This window comes from Cucurbita maxima, unplaced genomic scaffold (genome assembly GCF_002738345.1).
Source record: "Cucurbita maxima cultivar Rimu unplaced genomic scaffold, Cmax_1.0 Cma_Scf00015, whole genome shotgun sequence".
Taxonomy (NCBI): domain Eukaryota; kingdom Viridiplantae; phylum Streptophyta; class Magnoliopsida; order Cucurbitales; family Cucurbitaceae; genus Cucurbita; species Cucurbita maxima.
In genome coordinates, this window is record NW_019272031.1 from 3,314,392 (window position 1) to 3,331,389 (window position 16,998).

A 16,998-nucleotide genomic window follows, 5' to 3' on the forward strand; every position below is an offset into this window, starting at 1 on the left:
AATAAGAAGGTGAAATCAAGGGAATGAAAAACTAACGCAATATCAAGTTGGTGTACAATCGTAAAACGCGATAAGAATAACGACCCGTACCAATGAAGATAGTATCTCTCACTTATATACGACCCATGATCTTCTCCTTAATTAGCTAACGTGAGACTCTAACAATTCTCAACAATCTTCCCTTCGAACAAAGTACACCATATGGTTACTATGACTATATTTTCGAGACTCATAACTTGTTTGTTTGACACTTGAGGATTCTATTGACATGACTAAGAGGATTCTATTGACATGACTAAGCTAAAGGATTCTCACATTGGTATGATATTGCTTACTTTGAGCATAAATTTTTGTGGTTTTGCTTTTGGTTTCCCTTAAAGGTTACCAATAGAAATAGTGTCTCTCGCTCATATACCACTCATGATCTTCCCGAATCTATAGTCAACATCTAATGATCGACCGAGAAGAACAATTGTGAGTTTCCACATCAGTTGGAGAGAGAAACGAAACATTTTTTTATAAAGATGTAGAAACCCTCCCTAGTAGATACGTTTTAAAACTATGAGGTTGACAACTCTACGTAACTAGTCAAAGCTAACCATGGATTATAATTAAAAGTTGAAAATTTAATTAACTCTGCTTAAATTTCCATTATTTTCTTTGCTTATTTAAACCGAGAAATTCATTTGTTCGCTGATTTCTTGCCAGAGCTGTGATGATAGGACTAAGGAATCTGGAAGCGTTAGAAAATTTCTTGGGATCCTGTTCATTCCTTGACTCCCATGGAAGGCATCTGCACCAAAAAGAAGAGGGAAAACTACAGAAAGGAAAGAAGCTTTCCTGTAAATTTTGTCTCCATAGATGATTCCTTCCATACATGTAATAGTGCACTCATGGGTTTCCTTTATTCCATCTTCCTTTCTCAAATTCAGACCTCCTTAACCCTTATTCCCGATCACAAATCTTGAGAAGAACTCTGAATTTCGCTGTAGATATGGCGCGAAATTATGGCTTTCTGGTCTGCATTTTGGTGATGGTAATGGACGCTGTTGCTGGATTGCTTGCCATTCGAGCTGAAAAGGCTCAGAATCAGGTAATGCTGAAGTAAAGTGAAAAGAAATCGTTATGTATAGCTCGCTGAAGACATTTTTTTAAGTTTGCACGTTAAGTGTTCGACGTATTTCCTCAATCAGGTGAAATTACAATCGGAGAGCTTATGGGCGTATGAATGCAGCAGAAAGCCGAGAGATGATGCTTTTTCTCAGGGGTTGGCTGCAACTATTCTGCTTGGCCTCGCTCATGCCATTGCTAAAGTGCTTGGTGGGTGCATTTGGATTAGGAATATGCAACATTTCCAGCAATCAAATGCTAACAGGCGATTGGGATTGCTCTTCATGATTCTCTCATGGTAAGTCTCCGTTACACTAAATCTATCCTCTCCTAGCGTTTTGAGCATTATCATTTCAAGTTTAGTGAAAAATAGTTTGTTTTTTAAACATTGTTCCACCAATTGAATGCTAAGAATAACGACTCTCCACAATGGTATGATATTGTTCACTTTGAGCATAAACTCTCATGGTTTTGCTTTGGGCTTTCCCAAAAGGCCTCTCCCAACAATCCTCAACAATCCTCCCCTCGAACAAAGTACACCATAGAGCCTCCCCTGAGGTCTATGTAGCCCTCGAACAACCTCTCGACTCCATTTTTTGGAGCCCTCGAACAAAATGCACCATTTATCGACACATGAGTCACTTTTGACTATACAGTCTCCCCTGAATCGAGACTCGACTCTTTTTCCTGGAGTCCTCAAACAAAGTGCACTCTTTGTTCGACACATGAGTCACTTTGGACTACACCTTTGAGGCTAGCAATTTCTTTATTCGACACTAGAGGGATTCTATTGACATGGCTAAATGAAGGCGTGACTCTGATACCATGTTAGAAATAATGACTCTCCACAATGGTATGATATTATTCACTTTGAGCATAAACTCTCGTAGCTTTGCTTTAGGCCTCCCTTTACTTATAAATCCATAATCATTACTTAAATTAGCGAACGGTGGGACTTCCTCTCAACCATCCTCAACAAGCATTTGGAAATTCACTCGGTTTAGGCAATCTTGAATGATTTGAAATTGATGGAGGTGTTTGTGTTTTTGGGTGGAAAATTAGGATTACTTTGGCTATTGGGTTCTCAATGTTGGTGGCGGGGACGGTGGACAATTCCAAGAGGAAAAACTCTTGTAAGATATCAAGTCATGGGCTGTTTTTGATCGGTGGGATTGTGTGTTTCATTCATGGGCTCTGTACTGTCGCTTACTATGTTTCTGCCACAGCAGCTTACAGAGAGGAAGAGAGGAAAGCCAAAGAAAAGCCTTCTGTTCCACAACATGTTTAACCCAATTGACACCCATTTCCTGTAATGACATTATAACTTCAAATTTATTGGTTCCTTTTGAAATTTTGAGTCCACAGCTTAGTTCACCTGGGAAACATCCATTTTTCTTTTTCCTTTTTAGACTTCTGTTTAGTTGAAGATTCCATGGCTAAATATGCACCGACCCATATTCAAATCTAAGCATCGTTATGAAATTGCTCCATGGTTACGAGTAAATGAATGAATCGAGACCATAACTGAATAAAGAATGATTATGAAGATTTAACGGTTAACAAATGCTTAAAAGAACAAATAGTTATTATCTATACCCAAAAACTGAATCTCTTTTTTCGGTGGTTCAATTACAAAGATATCATAATTATGTATGTTTAGTTTGGAGCAATTCTATATTGGGTGACTTTCTAAAAATTTTCTTTAAGAAACATGTGAGTAAAAAGAAAACATACTAAAAGAATTTGTGTTAGTTTATGAGCTGGTCTTCACTCTTAGAACCAATTTAAAACCATGTTGAAGGAGAATGTTCGGGCCATTAGGTGAAATGGATGTAACCGCTCAAACCCATCACTAGTAGATATTGTCCGCTTTGGCCCGTTACATATCGCCATCAACCTCACGATTTTAAAACGCGTCTACTGGGGGGAGGTTTTCACACCCTTACAAGGAGGGTTTCGTTCCTCTCTCTGACGGCCTCACGGCTTTAAAAACGTGTAATCAAGAGAGAGGTTTCTACACCCTTGTAAGAAGTGCTGATCCCCTCTCCAACCGATGTGAAATCTTGCAATCCATCCTTTTAAGGGCCTAACGTTCTTACTGGCACACCGCCCAGTGTTTGAATTTAATACCATTTATAAAATCTTAAGTCCACTCCTAGCAGATAATATCTACTTTTACCTTGCAATCCATCCTTTTAAGGGCCTAACGTTCTTACTGGCACACCGCCCAGTGTTTGAATTTAATACCATTTATAAAATCTTAAGTCCACTCCTAGCAGATAATATCTACTTTTACCTGTTATTTATCGCCGACAGCCTCACAGTTTTAAAACGCATATATTAGGAAGAGATTTTCACACCTTTATAAAGTATTTTGTTTTCCTCTTCACGATGTGGAATCTCACAATGAGTCACGATAAATCTAATTCCTAGATTACTTCAACACACTAAAGATAATCACACAATTCAATCCACCTGGTCATAGATCCAAGTCAGTTTCTTCTAATGATCCAAGACTTACGAATCTAATAAGAACTTGAAATGAGATTGAGCTGAGAGTTGAAACCAAATTGAGTTGATATAACATTCGCATATGTTCACAAAACAATCTTACATCACATGAACAGCAAACGCTATTCTTCTAACCGAGCTTGGATAGGACATCGTTGAGGGTCGACACTGTCTGAGCATAATACTTCTCTGCTTCTGAGCTGCTCTTAATCTTTGCTGCATAGTCCAACTGCAAGTGTTCAAAACAAAACGTCAGAAACAACACAAGTAATTCAAGATTCAACGCTGTAAAACAACACTCACATTGTTGATGTCTTGGAAGAGCTTTCCTGTGAGGTCCTTAAGGGCTTGCTTCTCTTCCTTAGGCTTGGCAGAGATGATTGTCTTGAGATCATAACGGAGATACTCTGCCTTGAGACGAAGGTCGTCTCGAACGAACGGCCATGCCTTCTTGTCTATCGAACCCTTTACATTGATGATATCCTTGGCTGATTCTTTCGCCCTGGCTACGGCCAATTCTGGACTTTGTGGTTGCAGGAAGAATCGCTCCTTTAAGGGCAGGTCCAAGTCTCGTGGCTGGTCCGAGTTCAAAGTCCCAGCTGCAAGAATCAAACCATTGTTATTTAAGTTGATGGGTTATGGTAAATTTAATGTCGAGCACTTACGGAGTCCACCAGAGGGAGGGGGCGGGGGACCGAGCTTGATGGGCTTAGCATCAGCGAGAACGGCTTGAACGAAAGAGCCGGAGGCGAGACCGGCGGCCACCAAGCCAAGGACGGACCTGCGGGTGGTCTCGGGCTCAATAGGCACTTGCTGGGCTCTGATCATCAAACCAGAGCGGGGGACAGAGAGCCTGCTGCTGCTGCTGCTGCCAGCCACACTCAAGCGGGTAGAGCCACTGATTTGAAGGCTACCTTCCAACACAGCTTGAGAGGAACCACATAGCCCTGCCATTGACGCCATAGCTTATGATCAACTACCTTCTTTTTTTGGTTGAGAATTATATTGGTGGAGAGTTGCAGATTTGTATATTTGTTTATGTGACGCAGAGTAATTGGGGACACCACCTTATCTGCTAATTTTCTAGTTGGATAAATTGGATATGATCTTAACCAATTGTGTAATAACACGTGTTCACTGATTCTTCTTCATTGGACAAGTAAGATAGGTTTCAGCATGGCCACTAGAATTTTGCCACGTGGATTCGTACTTGTCTTTTGTCTCTCGTGCTTTTGGAGTGAATTGTGAGATCCCACATTGGTAGGACGCTAGCCCTAGAGATGGTATATTGTGAGATCTTATATTGATTGGTGAAGGGAACGAAATATTCGTTATAAAAGTGTGAAAAACTCTCTCTAGTAGACACGTTTTAAAACCGTGAAGCCTAACAAGCGAAAGCGGATAATATCGGCTAACAATGAGCTTGGACGGTTACAATATTAATTTCTATACTAATTTTAAAGAATTAGTTTCAATTAGAGATGTTGATTTAATTCGATAATTGGAGATTATATTTCTCATCTTGGCTCGTCTCATGTAAATGTTAAAAACTTTATTATAATATTAAAATTTGAATTTTTAGAAACTATATGAAATGTTATATTATATATTTCTTTACAAAATATTATTAAATTTATTAGAATATTTACCTTTTTAAAATTATCCTTAAAAATTCTTTAAAATTAATAATTTTTTTTTTTAAAAAAGATATAAAATATATGTATCAATTCGTTTTTTTTTATTCTTATTCATATAATATACATTTATTTCTTTATTAGTAATAGACATATATTTCAGATAAATATAAAAATGGTCTATAAATGCTATTAACAATAAATATTTATCAGGGTTTCACTAAATTAAGCAAAAATATTTAAATAGACACTCAGCAAATTTTAGAAAATTGTTATATTTATAAAATTATAATTTTATTCCCACATTTGGAAATATGAGAATGTGAATTGTCATAAATTAAATTTTATTCTTTAAAAATTGAACAAAAATTTAAATGTGTAAATAATAGTATAAAAATAATTTGGTCGCTATTAAAAATTGGTATCAATTTACAATTTAGCCCTTATAATATTTTATAGGGGTAAGTTAAATTATTGTATTTGTTGGGCCTGGAAAAGCAATACGGCCCAAAAATTGAAGAGCCCGGCCCAGATAAGTAACGTCTCTCTTGAGGAGCGCGTGTTGGCTTAACATTCCGCCAATTCAAAATTCAAAATCTTGTATGCCCTTTTTCTCCTCTTCGACCCGAGAGAGACCGGAACCAGATCTCAACGTTCCATTTCTCTTTATCCTCTAACTCCCAGAGCTTCTCAACTGTTCGTCAGTGGAATTTCCGGCGTCAATCGATATCTTCCGTCGCCGCCGGATTCCATCTGGGAACAACCATCCAGGACTTATTTGGAGTTCGATTCTTTCTGGATTTGAAGAAATATGGCATCTCGAAACCAGAATAGGGCCCCTCGTAGTCCAGCTGTAAGTTCCGAGTCTACTCTTTGATCTTGTTATGGTTGTTAGGATGATAAGAGAATGAACAAATACAACTTTATTTCTTCATCAGTTTGTTATAATCGAGGGTTTCTTGATAACCTTTTTGATTTGTTTATTTTTATATAACTGAACTAAAAGCTAAGAACTAGTTGAAATCAGTGGTTTTAATGGAAACATCCTGATTTTTTGACTTGATATGGTGTTTTGGTTTAGAGCTATTTTTCTGTGTGGAGTTCAAAATGGTTGAGATTTGGAGCCCTACAAATCTAATTTATACTATATTGCTCAAGTCATGACTGTTTTTTGAAACAATCGTATAGAAGAAGGATATTCCAGAGGATGTTCCCTTCGACAAACGGAGGAAGATTGCAGCTGGAAGAATGTTAGGGCCTACAGCAGGTGCCCGCGGAAGACAGCCGTTTGTAGATGTTAATAATAGGCAGGGGGTTTCTGCTAATGATGCGTGTAGCACCGAGGATTCTGAATGTGGCACCGTGGAGTTCACAAAAGAAGAGGTTGATGCGTTGTTAAGCGAGAAGTTTAAAGGGAAGAAATTTGACACGAAGGTTGGATGAATGAAATTATATACGAGAAGTTCTTTTCAATAATTAAAGTTCTTGCATGTTCTTGTCCAAAGCGGTTTTGTTTATGCTGTAATTTGACTTTTCCTGACATGACAACCATTTTTTAGGGAAAAATTGATCAACTGACTGATCATAATAAGAGGCTTAAGCTTTGCATCAAATGGTTCCAACAAGTCGAGGAAAGCCATCTTCTTGAGGAGGAAAGACTTCGAACTTCTCTGGAATCTGCTGAGAAAAAGTGCTCTGCTATAGGTAATTTCAGTGTTGATTTCCATGGGATCTTACTGCTGCCAATAATTTGATATATATTTCATTAGGTTTTAAAGAGGAATCCTATGTCATTTTGTTGTTCCACCTGTGTTTTAACAGAATTGGAAATGAAAGAAAGAGAGGATGAATTATCTTCTACTGTTTCTGAGCTAAGGAGTAATGTTTCATCATTGGAAGACAAATTTTCCAAAGAAGAATCTGATAAGTTGGTAGGTTTATAGATGTTCATGCTCATTGGTTTCTTGTGTGCCGATAGGTCCTTATATATTCCCCGTTTTCTTCCCCCTGTTATGGTGCTACATTCAGGATGCAATTGAGTGTCATAAAAGAGAGAAAGATGCCCGACTTGCAGTAGAGAATTTGCAAGCTTCTCTTTCAAGCAACCTAGAGAAAGCTCTCCAAGAGAAATTAGCCGCTGAAAAGAGGGTAACATAGCTTATTTCATTAGCATGTTCTTCAAGAATGGATATTTCTTTATTGGTTTTTTGTTGAAGTTTGATTTATACTAACCCAATTCTTTAAATTATACAGCTTGCCTCTAATGAAGATTTGTACAAGAGGGCACAAGAGTATAATATTAGTCTTCAACAGTATAATAGTAAACTCCAAGCTGACCTTGATTCAACCAGTGAGTCACTCAAAAGAGTAGGAATGGAGAAAATGACAGTTGTTGAGAATCTTAGCACTTTCAGGGGTCACAACAAGACGCTGCAGGACCAATTAAAATCTTTGAAAGTAAGATTTCATAATCTTTGAATTGCACAAACCTATATATACTAGTGAAGAAGTTCATACTTGTGTGCAGTTCTTTAAGCAATCTAATTTTGTATTTTGCTGCTACAATTTGCACTTTGTCAAGAAAATAAGTGGCATAGAATCATGTTTTTGATTATCTCATATAGGCATCATTAGAGGAGGCAGTGAAACAAAAAGATACATTGACGAATGACATCAAGTGTCTTCGGGAAGAGCTACAACAAGTGAGAAATGATCGTGAACGGCTAACAAGTCAGGTGCATGCCTTGAACGCTGAAGTGGAGAAACATAGAGAGTTCAGCGGCAAATCATGTATCGAGTTGGATAGCCTGATAGTCAAAACTAATGCCTTAGAGGTGAATGCCATACCTATGTTTACTCATTGAAGCTCCTAGCATCTCAATTTTTTTTTTAAACAGCAACTTTTTTTTCCCTTTCAGGAGACATGCTCTTCACAGAGGGAGCAAATACGCGTGCTTGACCACCAACTAACAGCTGCAAATGAAAAATTAAAAGTAAGTAATATTTATTAATGAATGGCTTGTTATATTGTTTTAGTGGAACGGATCTTTCCTATCTGTATGAAATGTTTTCTTCTAATTCCTCAACATCTTTTCTTCCTCATAGGTGGCAGATTTATCTGCTTTCCAAACGAGGTCAGAATATGAAGAACAGAAAAGGTATACCAGCGACCTGCAAAGCCGCCTGGCAGATGCAGAGCTGCAAATTACAGAGGGAGAGAAGTTAAGGAAAAAACTTCACAACACAATACTGGTAATGTTCATGTGCTCAATTCTGTTGGCTTCAAGTCATTGGTGGTTGGTTTTTAAATTTAATTTATTGTCTCAATGGGCAGGAATTAAAAGGGAATATTCGAGTATTCTGCCGAGTGCGCCCCATGCTACCAGATGATGGTGTAGGAGCAGAAACCACGGTTGTCTCCTATCCAACATCAACAGAAGCTCTTGGCCGGGGTATCGATTTGTCACAAACTGGTATGAAGAAATCTAAACTTGTATATTTCGAATCAACGCATGATGCATTTGCCTTTGACCCAAATTCACTAATCACTTATTCAATGCGATCATGTCGTTAACAGGACAGAAATATCCCTTCACATTCGATAAGGTGTTTAATCATGAGACTTCTCAACAGGATGTTTTTGTAGAAATATCCCAGCTGGTGCAGAGTGCACTTGATGGCTATAAGGTAACGTTGCTTTACTCTCGTTTTTTGCAATCCTTTGCGAGTATAGAGCCTATAATGATGTGAGGGTTATTTCTCACTTGTTTGGTTTTAGTGCTCCTATATCATTTTCTAAGACGCAAAAGCTTGTTAAGTTCATTACAATATCAACAAGTTGATTGAGATTCAACATTTACTTTTCCTTGGGAATGTTGAAAATAAAACTTACAGGCCTAATCTTTTGTCAGGTTTGCATATTTGCTTATGGTCAGACAGGATCCGGTAAAACTTATACAATGATGGGAAGGCCCGAAGCTCCAGAGCAGAAAGGGATGATACCGCGTTCTCTTGAACAGATATTTCAAGCTAGTCAGTCCCTTCAGTCTCAGGGTTGGAAATACAAAATGCAGGTAAACAAACTATCTAATTTTCATCTGCAAAAGTATACTTTTAAGTCTAGAACCTTTGTAATCCCTTCTAATGATTATTGTAGGTTTCCATGTTAGAAATATACAACGAAACCATCCGTGATTTACTGTCTACACATCGGTCAAGTAGTTTTGACATAACAAGGACAGAAAACGGGGTTCTTGGTAAACAGTACACCATTAAACATGATGCAAATGGGAACACACACGTTTCAGATCTCACCATCATTGATGTCTGCAGTATTAGAGAGATCTCTTCACTCCTACAGCAGGCTGGCCACAGCAGGTGCATTACTTTGAGACAATTTGAACGCTGAATTTCTTTCACCTTGTAGTTTATATTCGAAGTAGACCAGGGTGGACCACAAAATTGAATTTCAATTGCTTTTGATTCTCAGGTCCGTAGGCAGGACTCAAATGAACGAGCAATCATCAAGAAGTCATTTTGTATTTACACTTCGTATATCAGGCGTAAATGAGGCAGGTTTCCTTATAATTCGCGTGCATTCATATAGTTATTTATCAAATTTCATCTAGTTTTTGTAGTTTATACCGGCTGAAGTTTTTCTTTCACTTCCTCAGAGCACTGAACAACAAGTTCAGGGGGTGCTAAATCTTATTGACCTTGCTGGGAGTGAACGGCTTTCAAGAAGTGGGGCAACTGGGGATCGGTTGAAGGAAACACAGGTTCTCATTCTTTAACATTCTTGCAATTCTCATGCGTTCTACTTCCTTAAGAACATTATGCTTACTACTTCCATTTTTTGTGAGCATCAGGCTATAAACAAAAGTTTGTCGTGTTTGAGCGATGTTATATTTGCCTTGGCTAAGAAGGAAGACCATGTTCCATTTAGGAACTCCAAGCTTACATATCTTCTTCAGGCACGTGATTTCTCTAAATCCCTTGATCTTTTTTCTATGCTTAAACACTTGATTTCTATGCTTCCATGGACCTCTCTGGAATAACTTTTCAATTACTTAAAAACCCGCACTTAAAAAATCATTCCAAACACGACCTATATCTCGACCCGAGTATATTAGTTAAGTTAGAGAATTAGGGGGAGACTCAAAAATACCTCCAGAAGGATGCAACTAACAAATTGAATTGCTGCAATCTTCATGTACAGCCATGCCTAGGCGGAGACTCAAAAACATTGATGTTTGTGAATATCTCCCCGGATCCATCATCTGTGAATGAGTCGCTTTGCTCCCTTCGGTTTGCGGCCAGAGTGAATGCGTGTGAAATCGGAATCCCTCGCCGGCAAACAACCATGCGACCGGTAGATTCCCGGTTGAGTTATGGCTAAAAAAATGGGTTAGTTGTTACTCTTGCATTAGCATACATAAATCTTATTTGTCACAGGGGTTGGCTGTACTATTACTGAGTGTTGTGTAGATGTTTGGTGTTGGGATCAACTACTAATTTGTATTCATATCAGGGTTAGAATCAGGCTGTGCGATTTTAACATGATTTTTCTTTTCTTCTTTTTCCCTGTACAACAGTTTATGATCTTATGAACCTAAAGATAAATATCTCTCATATTTCTAATCCATTCCTTGTTTTTCTCTCAACATTCTCTCACTGTTTATCTCATCAGACAGTTCCTGCAGTATTTGGTAAGTGCAGTTTTTTGATCTGAAATGTTTGTCTTTTTGAAGATTTTTGCAATAATACTAACAAGATAATTTTTTTAATTTTTTAAGAAAGATAACGTTATTTTTTAGGGTTTTGTTTTTTTAGTTTCAGGGTATTATTGAATTTTTTAAAAAAATTTATAGATATTTTTAAGACCAAATCCGACCGGACTTTTGCCCCAGGTTTGAGCCTTTAAAGATATAAGTAGCCACCGGCATGAGAATGATGCATAATTATTTTCGTATTGAGGGAGTCACGGCTGATCTACCTCATGGATGTATTCTTAAATGTTTGGATTTCTGCGATTATTTTTTTGACAGAGGTTAGGTTGAGTGTGTAGGGAGGTGCCCTTTGTTGAGCTTTTAGGAGACATGTTGTAATGTTCAGTGGCAAGATAAAAGATATTGAGTCGATGACCTTCAATCCTTCTAGAGATGGTGGTCATACTTGTTAAGATCTCTTTTATGTTACTCATGCATCGATTTACCAAAAGAACCAATGCTATCCCACGTTAAAATTTATATTGTCGAACTAAAAGATTAGAGGTTTAAATCTCTCAATCCCACACATTGAATTAGGTTTAAATCTCATAATCCCACACGTTGAATTTGCTAATGAACCATAATTTGAAAGAAATTATCTCGTAAAATGATTTTTTAAATCAACATATTAGACAGATATATTTAACTAAATTTCTATGGGATAGAAAAAAAAAAAGCCACAAATTTTAACTAATTTCATTTTGTAAATTTATTTCGAAAAAACATTATGTTCAAAAGAAAAGAAAAAGGAAATAAAAATCAATCATTTTAATTTAGGAAGCGACACGAGCTGATTTGCATACAATAATGGATGAAGCGGAGAGAATAATTCCAAACCCTCTAGAATAAGACGAACTTCCGAAACGAAATACGGCCGAAAGTTGTTGAAGATATCTCTTAAGCATAGCATGTGAGAATCAAATCAGATCAAGCTGTTGGATAAGAGGAAATTAAGAAGTGGGGTCCGATTCCGAGCCGAAATTGGCAGATATTGGGATTAAAGCGAAATTCCCATTAACAATCGCTGAAGGAATCGGAAGGATTTTGAGTTTCTGAGAGAGGAAAAAATGGAGGGGCAAGAGCAGTGGCGACAGATTAGGGTTGTGAAGATCGAATCCATGGAATCGTGGAATTCCTTTGTGACTAAAGCTGCTCAGCAAGACTCTCTTGTATGTTCCCTTCTTCAACTTCATTTCCTTTGTCTCGATTTTTGAATGGTTTCTTAATGTTGAGATTTGATCTATTTTGATGGGAGATTGGTTTGTGAGTTCTTGGTTTTCGTTTATCTCTGTGGTTTTTGTAGATTGTTGTGCACTTCACTGCTTCTTGGTGCATGCCTTCTGTTGCTATGAATCCATTCTTTGAAGAACTGGCTTTTAATTACCCAGATGCTCTGTTTCTCACTGTTGATGTTGATGAGGTTAAGGTAATAAGTCTAATTCCAATGTCCAAAATCATGATAAATGTGGTAGCAGTTTTTGAAGAGTATGGTACATTTTGCTGAAGAACAGATTATGTCATTGCTTCTATCTAAAAACTTATATCAGACTTCTTCATTCCATCAAGTTTCTTCAAGTCAATGTGTCATAAGTTCGTTGTTTTGGTTCTATAATTCAAATGATTATGGTTTCAAAATGAGTAATCAGAAACACATTTGGTGTAGATTGAGGTTGGAAGTTCATTATCTTTGAAAACTTCCAACTAGCTCATAACCCACATTCAGCTTCTTTCTTCTTCATCAAAGCCATAAAAGCACTCATAAATGGCAAATATCAGATCAGTGATTCATCCTTTATCAAACAATCATGAACTCATAAAAGGGCAGTATATTTGTGCAAAGTCGGAGAAAAATTCGATCCAAACTTGGGAAAGATACCACATGTTATGTGATATCCCACATCGGTTGGGAGGAGAACGAAACATTCTTTATAAGGGGTGGAAACTCTCCCTAATAGATGCGTTTTAATACCAATACCTTGAGGGGGCTGGACACTGGGAGGTGTGCTAGCGAGGACGCTGAGCCTCTAAGGTGGGTAGACACCAGGCGGTGTGCCAGTGAGGATGCTGAGCCCTGAAGGGGGTGGACACCAGACGGTGTGCTGGTAAGGATGTTGGGCCTTGAATGAGGGTGGATTATGAGATTCCACCTCGATTGAGGAGGGGAACGACATCGATTGAAGAGGAGAACGAGTGCCAGTGAGGACGAGAAGGGGGGTGGATTGTGAGATCCCACATCGGTTGGGAAGGAGAACGAAGAATTCTTTATAAGAGTGTGGAAACCTCTCCCTAGTAGACGTGTTTTAAAACCTTAAGTCTGAAAGAGAAAGTCCAAAGAGGGACAATATGTGTCAGCGGTTGGCTTGGGCTGTTACCTTTAGGGATGACTTTCACAGTGACTTGCTATTATCCCTCATGTTCCCCTTTCTTGACTGTCCTTCTACATGTGTGGCCAAAAAAGCCCCTTCCCAACCGCTTCTCCAAGCTAACTTGTTCCTAAATGCTTCGGAAACCCAAAGCTCTTGTCAAAACCAGGCCATGGAACAGATGCCTCATACGGTTTCACTGTGTTGTATCGTCTCGCTAGTTGAAACCGATGCCTCATAAATGGAAAATATCAGATGGAACCGTTCTTTATCGTCCCCTGATTCACATCCTGAGAGAGATAACAAAATAACTTCTTTGTGATTTTCTTGTTTTCATGATAGGAAGTGGCTGCTAAAATGGAGATAAAGGCAATGCCAACATTCTTGCTGATGAAGAATGGTACTCAAATTGGGAAGCTCGTGGGTGCAAATCCAGAAGAGGTAAGGAAAATGATAGACGCAAATGTTGAGACCATACATGTTGCATAATCTAATGTTTATATATAATGTTGATGTCTATTTGTGTTGTAACATATGCAATTCTGGCTCTTGTTTACGTGGTTTCAGCGTCTCAGATCATGTAAATTCAAGTTTTTGAACTCTTTTGAATCCTGTTTGATTGAACGTCTTTTTATGGATTATGGGTTTTGGCGTTAATGGCACTTGATTCTTGTTGTCTTATTCATATATCAAATCTGGAAGAACAGAGCCATTGCTGATACCTTTCTAGCAATTTTACTGAACTCAAAATTTTCTCTCATGGAAACCTTCGTCAAAATCCACTATGATAGAAAGAGTTGGCACAAATCTTAGAGACTGAGAAATAGGCTGAGGGGAGTGTGTACACAAGCTATGGGTCTATAGAAGTTGATAGATCCGAGTCATGATTCTTACTCACTGTGTTATGTATGAATGCGAACATGTTTTGATTTGTCGTCTTGAAAACGTTGTCCCAAAGGTGAACTTTTATAAAAATATATTGAAATTCATGACTTAAAAAAGTTGAAGGCGTTGAAGTTTGAATTTTGTGTTTATGGTTTGATAAAACTACATAAATAGTTTTTATAGTCGGCTAAAGTTCTCGTAAATAATCTTTATAGTAAGTACTTTTTAGCATATCATAGAGACTAACTCTAAAACTTACGTTGTAGATGTTAGGAATCACGACTTTCCACAATGATATGATATTGTCCACTTTGAGCATAAGCTCTCATGGCTTTATTTTGGGTTTCCTCAAAAAGTTTCATACCAATGGAGAGAGTATTATTTGTTTATAAACTCGTGATCATTCCCTAAATTAGCCGATGTGAGACTTTCATCATCCAACACCTCTACTCGAATAAAGTACGCCTCCCCTTAATCGAGGCTAGACTCATTTGGAGTCTTAGTCATTTTTTACTGCCTTCGAGGAGACTCGACTCCTTTTCTTTTGGAGTCCTTTGTTCGACATTTGAGGATTTACCAATTAGTGACACGACTAAATTTAGGACATGACTCTGATACCATGTTAGGAATCATGACTCTTCACAATGGTATGAGATTGTCCACTTTAAGTATAAGTTCTCATGGTGTTGCTTTGGGCTTCTCCAAAATGCCTCATACCAATGAAGAGAGTATTATTTGTTTATAAACCCATAATTAGCCGATGTGAGACTTCTATCATCCGTTAGTACAGACGAAATTCTTACTTCTTCAAAGACAATGTAGACAATGACCCAACACTCCCGACAGGGAGTGTGGGCTAATGCTATGAATGAAACAAAACGAAACAAGAAACGATCCACCAAGAAAGGATAAAAAAAAACTTGGGTTCAAGTCCAAATCCATGTTCGGCCACCAATGAGTTTCGCACTCATTGCTTCATTGGCTTGTGTGATAAGACCTAGTCTCAATTCAATTTATTACCCTGAATTGAAGAGAATCTATGATTGGCTTGTGTGATAAGACCTAGTCTCAATTCAATTTATTACCCTGAATTGAAGAGAATCTATGATTTCCTAGTTTGTTTGTTGACATGAATCAATATTTGATCTAATTTAGTTTGTTTGTTATCTAGAAGAATATATGATTTCCTAGTTGGTTGTTACCATGTATCAAAGAAAATGTATGACTGGTTTGTTTGTTACCTTTGAATCATAGAGAATGTATGATTTTCTGATTTGTTTGTTACTATAAACAGAGAGAATCTATAATTTCCTGATTTGTTATTACCATGAATAAAGAGAATCTATAATTTCATTTCCTGTGTTTGTTACCATAAATAAAAAAAACTATAATTTCATGGTTCGTTTGTTACCATGAATCGAGAGAATCTATAGTTTCTTTTCTTACCATAAATCGAGGAGAATCTATGGTTTCGTACCATGAATTCTAACCATGAATAAAGAAGAATCTATAATTCTTTCCATGAATTCTTCCTCTAAATCAAATAAAATCTCTAGTTTCTCACCATGAATCAAGGAGAATCTATAATTTCTTACCCTTAATTTTTATTATAAATCGAAGAGAATCTCTGATTTCTTACTTGAATTCTTATTATAAATAAAAAATAATCTATGGTTTCTTACGGGAATTCTTACTATAAATCAAAAAGAATTTATGGTTTCTTACCCGTTTCTTAATATAAATCAGGAAGAATCTATGGTTTTTTTACCATGAATGAAGAGAATTTATGGTTTCTTATCATGAATCAAGAAAAATCTATGTTTCAAGAAGAATCTATAATTTCAGAGAGAATCTATGATTGCTTACCATGAATCCAAGAGAATCTAGGGTTTCTTACCCTAAATCAAGGAGAATCCTTACCATGAATTTTTTTTATAAATCAAAGAGAATCTCTGAGTTTTTACCATGAATTCTTACCATAAATTATAAGAATCTTTGGTTTCTTACCCTAAATCAAAGAGAATGTATGGCTTCTTACTCTTGAATCAAGGAGAATCTATGATTTCTTACCTGAATCCAAAAGAATCTATGATTTTTATCATGAATCAAGGAGAATATATGGTTTTTACCATGAATTCTTAATATAAATAAAAAAGAATCTATGATTTCTTATCCTGAATTCTTACTCTAAATCAAAGAAAATCTATAGTTTGTACTATAAATTAAAGAGAATCTATGTTACTTACCATCAATTCTTATTATAAATTAAAGAGAATCTATGTTATTTATCATAAATTCTTATTATAAATCAGGAAGAATCTATGATTTCTAATGAATTCTTATTATAAATTAGGGAGTATTTATGGTTTCCAACCATGAATTCTTAATATAAATCAAGAGAGAATCTATAGTGTATTGCCATGAATTCTTCCTATAAATCGAAGAAATTTCTTTATTTTTTTACCATGAATTTTTATCATAAATTAAGAGGGTCTCTAATTTCTTACTATAAATTAAGGAGAATCTCTAGTTTCTTATTATAAATCAAATAGAATCTCTGGTTTCTTCCCATGAATCAAAGAGAATCTCTGACTTCTTTCCATGAATTCTTATTCTACATAAGAGAATCTATGTTTCTCCCCCGTATTCTTATTATAAATGAGTTAGAATCTATTATTATAAATCAAAGAGAATTGATAGTTTCTAACCATGAATTCTCATTATAAA

The 16,998-nt window shown here is 36.8% G+C and overlaps 4 protein-coding genes across 4 annotated transcripts; 3 read left to right on the top strand and 1 right to left on the bottom strand.

Moving 5' to 3' along the window:
* Positions 1-678: 678 nt before the first annotated feature.
* On the top strand, positions 679-2,484 carry LOC111490180. Its single transcript, XM_023138702.1, has 4 exons — positions 679-879; positions 993-1,093; positions 1,194-1,408; positions 2,173-2,484. The coding sequence occupies exons 1-4, from the start codon at positions 783-785 to the stop codon at positions 2,396-2,398; spliced, it is 639 nt and encodes a 212-aa protein (XP_022994470.1). The 5' UTR covers positions 679-782; the 3' UTR covers positions 2,399-2,484.
* A 1,157-nt stretch (positions 2,485-3,641) lies between these two features.
* LOC111490175 (oxygen-evolving enhancer protein 3-2, chloroplastic-like) lies at positions 3,642-4,642 on the bottom strand. The gene is made up of 3 exons (XM_023138693.1): positions 4,287-4,642; positions 3,925-4,220; positions 3,642-3,850 (listed from the first exon to the last, which is right to left on the bottom strand). The coding sequence occupies exons 1-3, from the start codon at positions 4,582-4,584 to the stop codon at positions 3,752-3,754; spliced, it is 693 nt and encodes a 230-aa protein (XP_022994461.1). The 5' UTR covers positions 4,585-4,642; the 3' UTR covers positions 3,642-3,751.
* A 1,211-nt stretch (positions 4,643-5,853) lies between these two features.
* On the top strand, positions 5,854-10,918 carry LOC111490091 (kinesin-like protein KIN-14C). Its single transcript, XM_023138573.1, has 17 exons — positions 5,854-6,108; positions 6,444-6,689; positions 6,815-6,959; positions 7,077-7,186; positions 7,284-7,403; positions 7,509-7,712; positions 7,880-8,089; positions 8,174-8,248; positions 8,361-8,507; positions 8,590-8,728; positions 8,833-8,942; positions 9,167-9,328; positions 9,412-9,632; positions 9,745-9,826; positions 9,929-10,033; positions 10,124-10,228; positions 10,474-10,918. The coding sequence occupies exons 1-17, from the start codon at positions 6,067-6,069 to the stop codon at positions 10,651-10,653; spliced, it is 2,403 nt and encodes an 800-aa protein (XP_022994341.1). The 5' UTR covers positions 5,854-6,066; the 3' UTR covers positions 10,654-10,918.
* Positions 10,919-11,863: 945 nt separating this feature from the next.
* On the top strand, positions 11,864-14,105 carry LOC111490202 (thioredoxin-like protein CXXS1). Its single transcript, XM_023138729.1, has 3 exons — positions 11,864-12,192; positions 12,327-12,449; positions 13,729-14,105. The coding sequence occupies exons 1-3, from the start codon at positions 12,091-12,093 to the stop codon at positions 13,873-13,875; spliced, it is 372 nt and encodes a 123-aa protein (XP_022994497.1). The 5' UTR covers positions 11,864-12,090; the 3' UTR covers positions 13,876-14,105.
* Positions 14,106-16,998: the final 2,893 nt, after the last annotated feature.

What these genes read in the sequence shown, in the direction of transcription:
- LOC111490180 (XM_023138702.1), top strand. Translation starts at nt 783, where the DNA reads ATGGAAGGCATCTGCACCAAAAAGAAGAGGGAAAACTACAGAAAGGAA. An exon ending in AGATGATTCCTTCCATACAT is followed by an intron (nt 880 to 992) that starts GTAATAGTGCAC and finishes ATTTCGCTGTAG; the next exon opens with ATATGGCGCGAAATTATGGC. An exon ending in CTGAAAAGGCTCAGAATCAG is followed by an intron (nt 1,094 to 1,193) that starts GTAATGCTGAAG and finishes TTCCTCAATCAG; the next exon opens with GTGAAATTACAATCGGAGAG.
- LOC111490175 (XM_023138693.1), bottom strand. Translation starts at nt 4,584, where the DNA reads ATGGCGTCAATGGCAGGGCTATGTGGTTCCTCTCAAGCTGTGTTGGAA. An exon ending in CCCTCCCTCTGGTGGACTCC is followed by an intron (nt 4,221 to 4,286) that starts GTAAGTGCTCGA and finishes TGATTCTTGCAG; the next exon opens with CTGGGACTTTGAACTCGGAC. An exon ending in TCTTCCAAGACATCAACAAT is followed by an intron (nt 3,851 to 3,924) that starts GTGAGTGTTGTT and finishes GAACACTTGCAG; the next exon opens with TTGGACTATGCAGCAAAGAT.
- LOC111490091 (XM_023138573.1), top strand. Translation starts at nt 6,067, where the DNA reads ATGGCATCTCGAAACCAGAATAGGGCCCCTCGTAGTCCAGCT. An exon ending in GGAAGAAATTTGACACGAAG is followed by an intron (nt 6,690 to 6,814) that starts GTTGGATGAATG and finishes ACCATTTTTTAG; the next exon opens with GGAAAAATTGATCAACTGAC. An exon ending in TATCGATTTGTCACAAACTG is followed by an intron (nt 8,729 to 8,832) that starts GTATGAAGAAAT and finishes TGTCGTTAACAG; the next exon opens with GACAGAAATATCCCTTCACA.
- LOC111490202 (XM_023138729.1), top strand. Translation starts at nt 12,091, where the DNA reads ATGGAGGGGCAAGAGCAGTGGCGACAGATTAGGGTTGTGAAGATCGAA. An exon ending in CTGCTCAGCAAGACTCTCTT is followed by an intron (nt 12,193 to 12,326) that starts GTATGTTCCCTT and finishes TGGTTTTTGTAG; the next exon opens with ATTGTTGTGCACTTCACTGC. An exon ending in TTGATGTTGATGAGGTTAAG is followed by an intron (nt 12,450 to 13,728) that starts GTAATAAGTCTA and finishes TTTTCATGATAG; the next exon opens with GAAGTGGCTGCTAAAATGGA.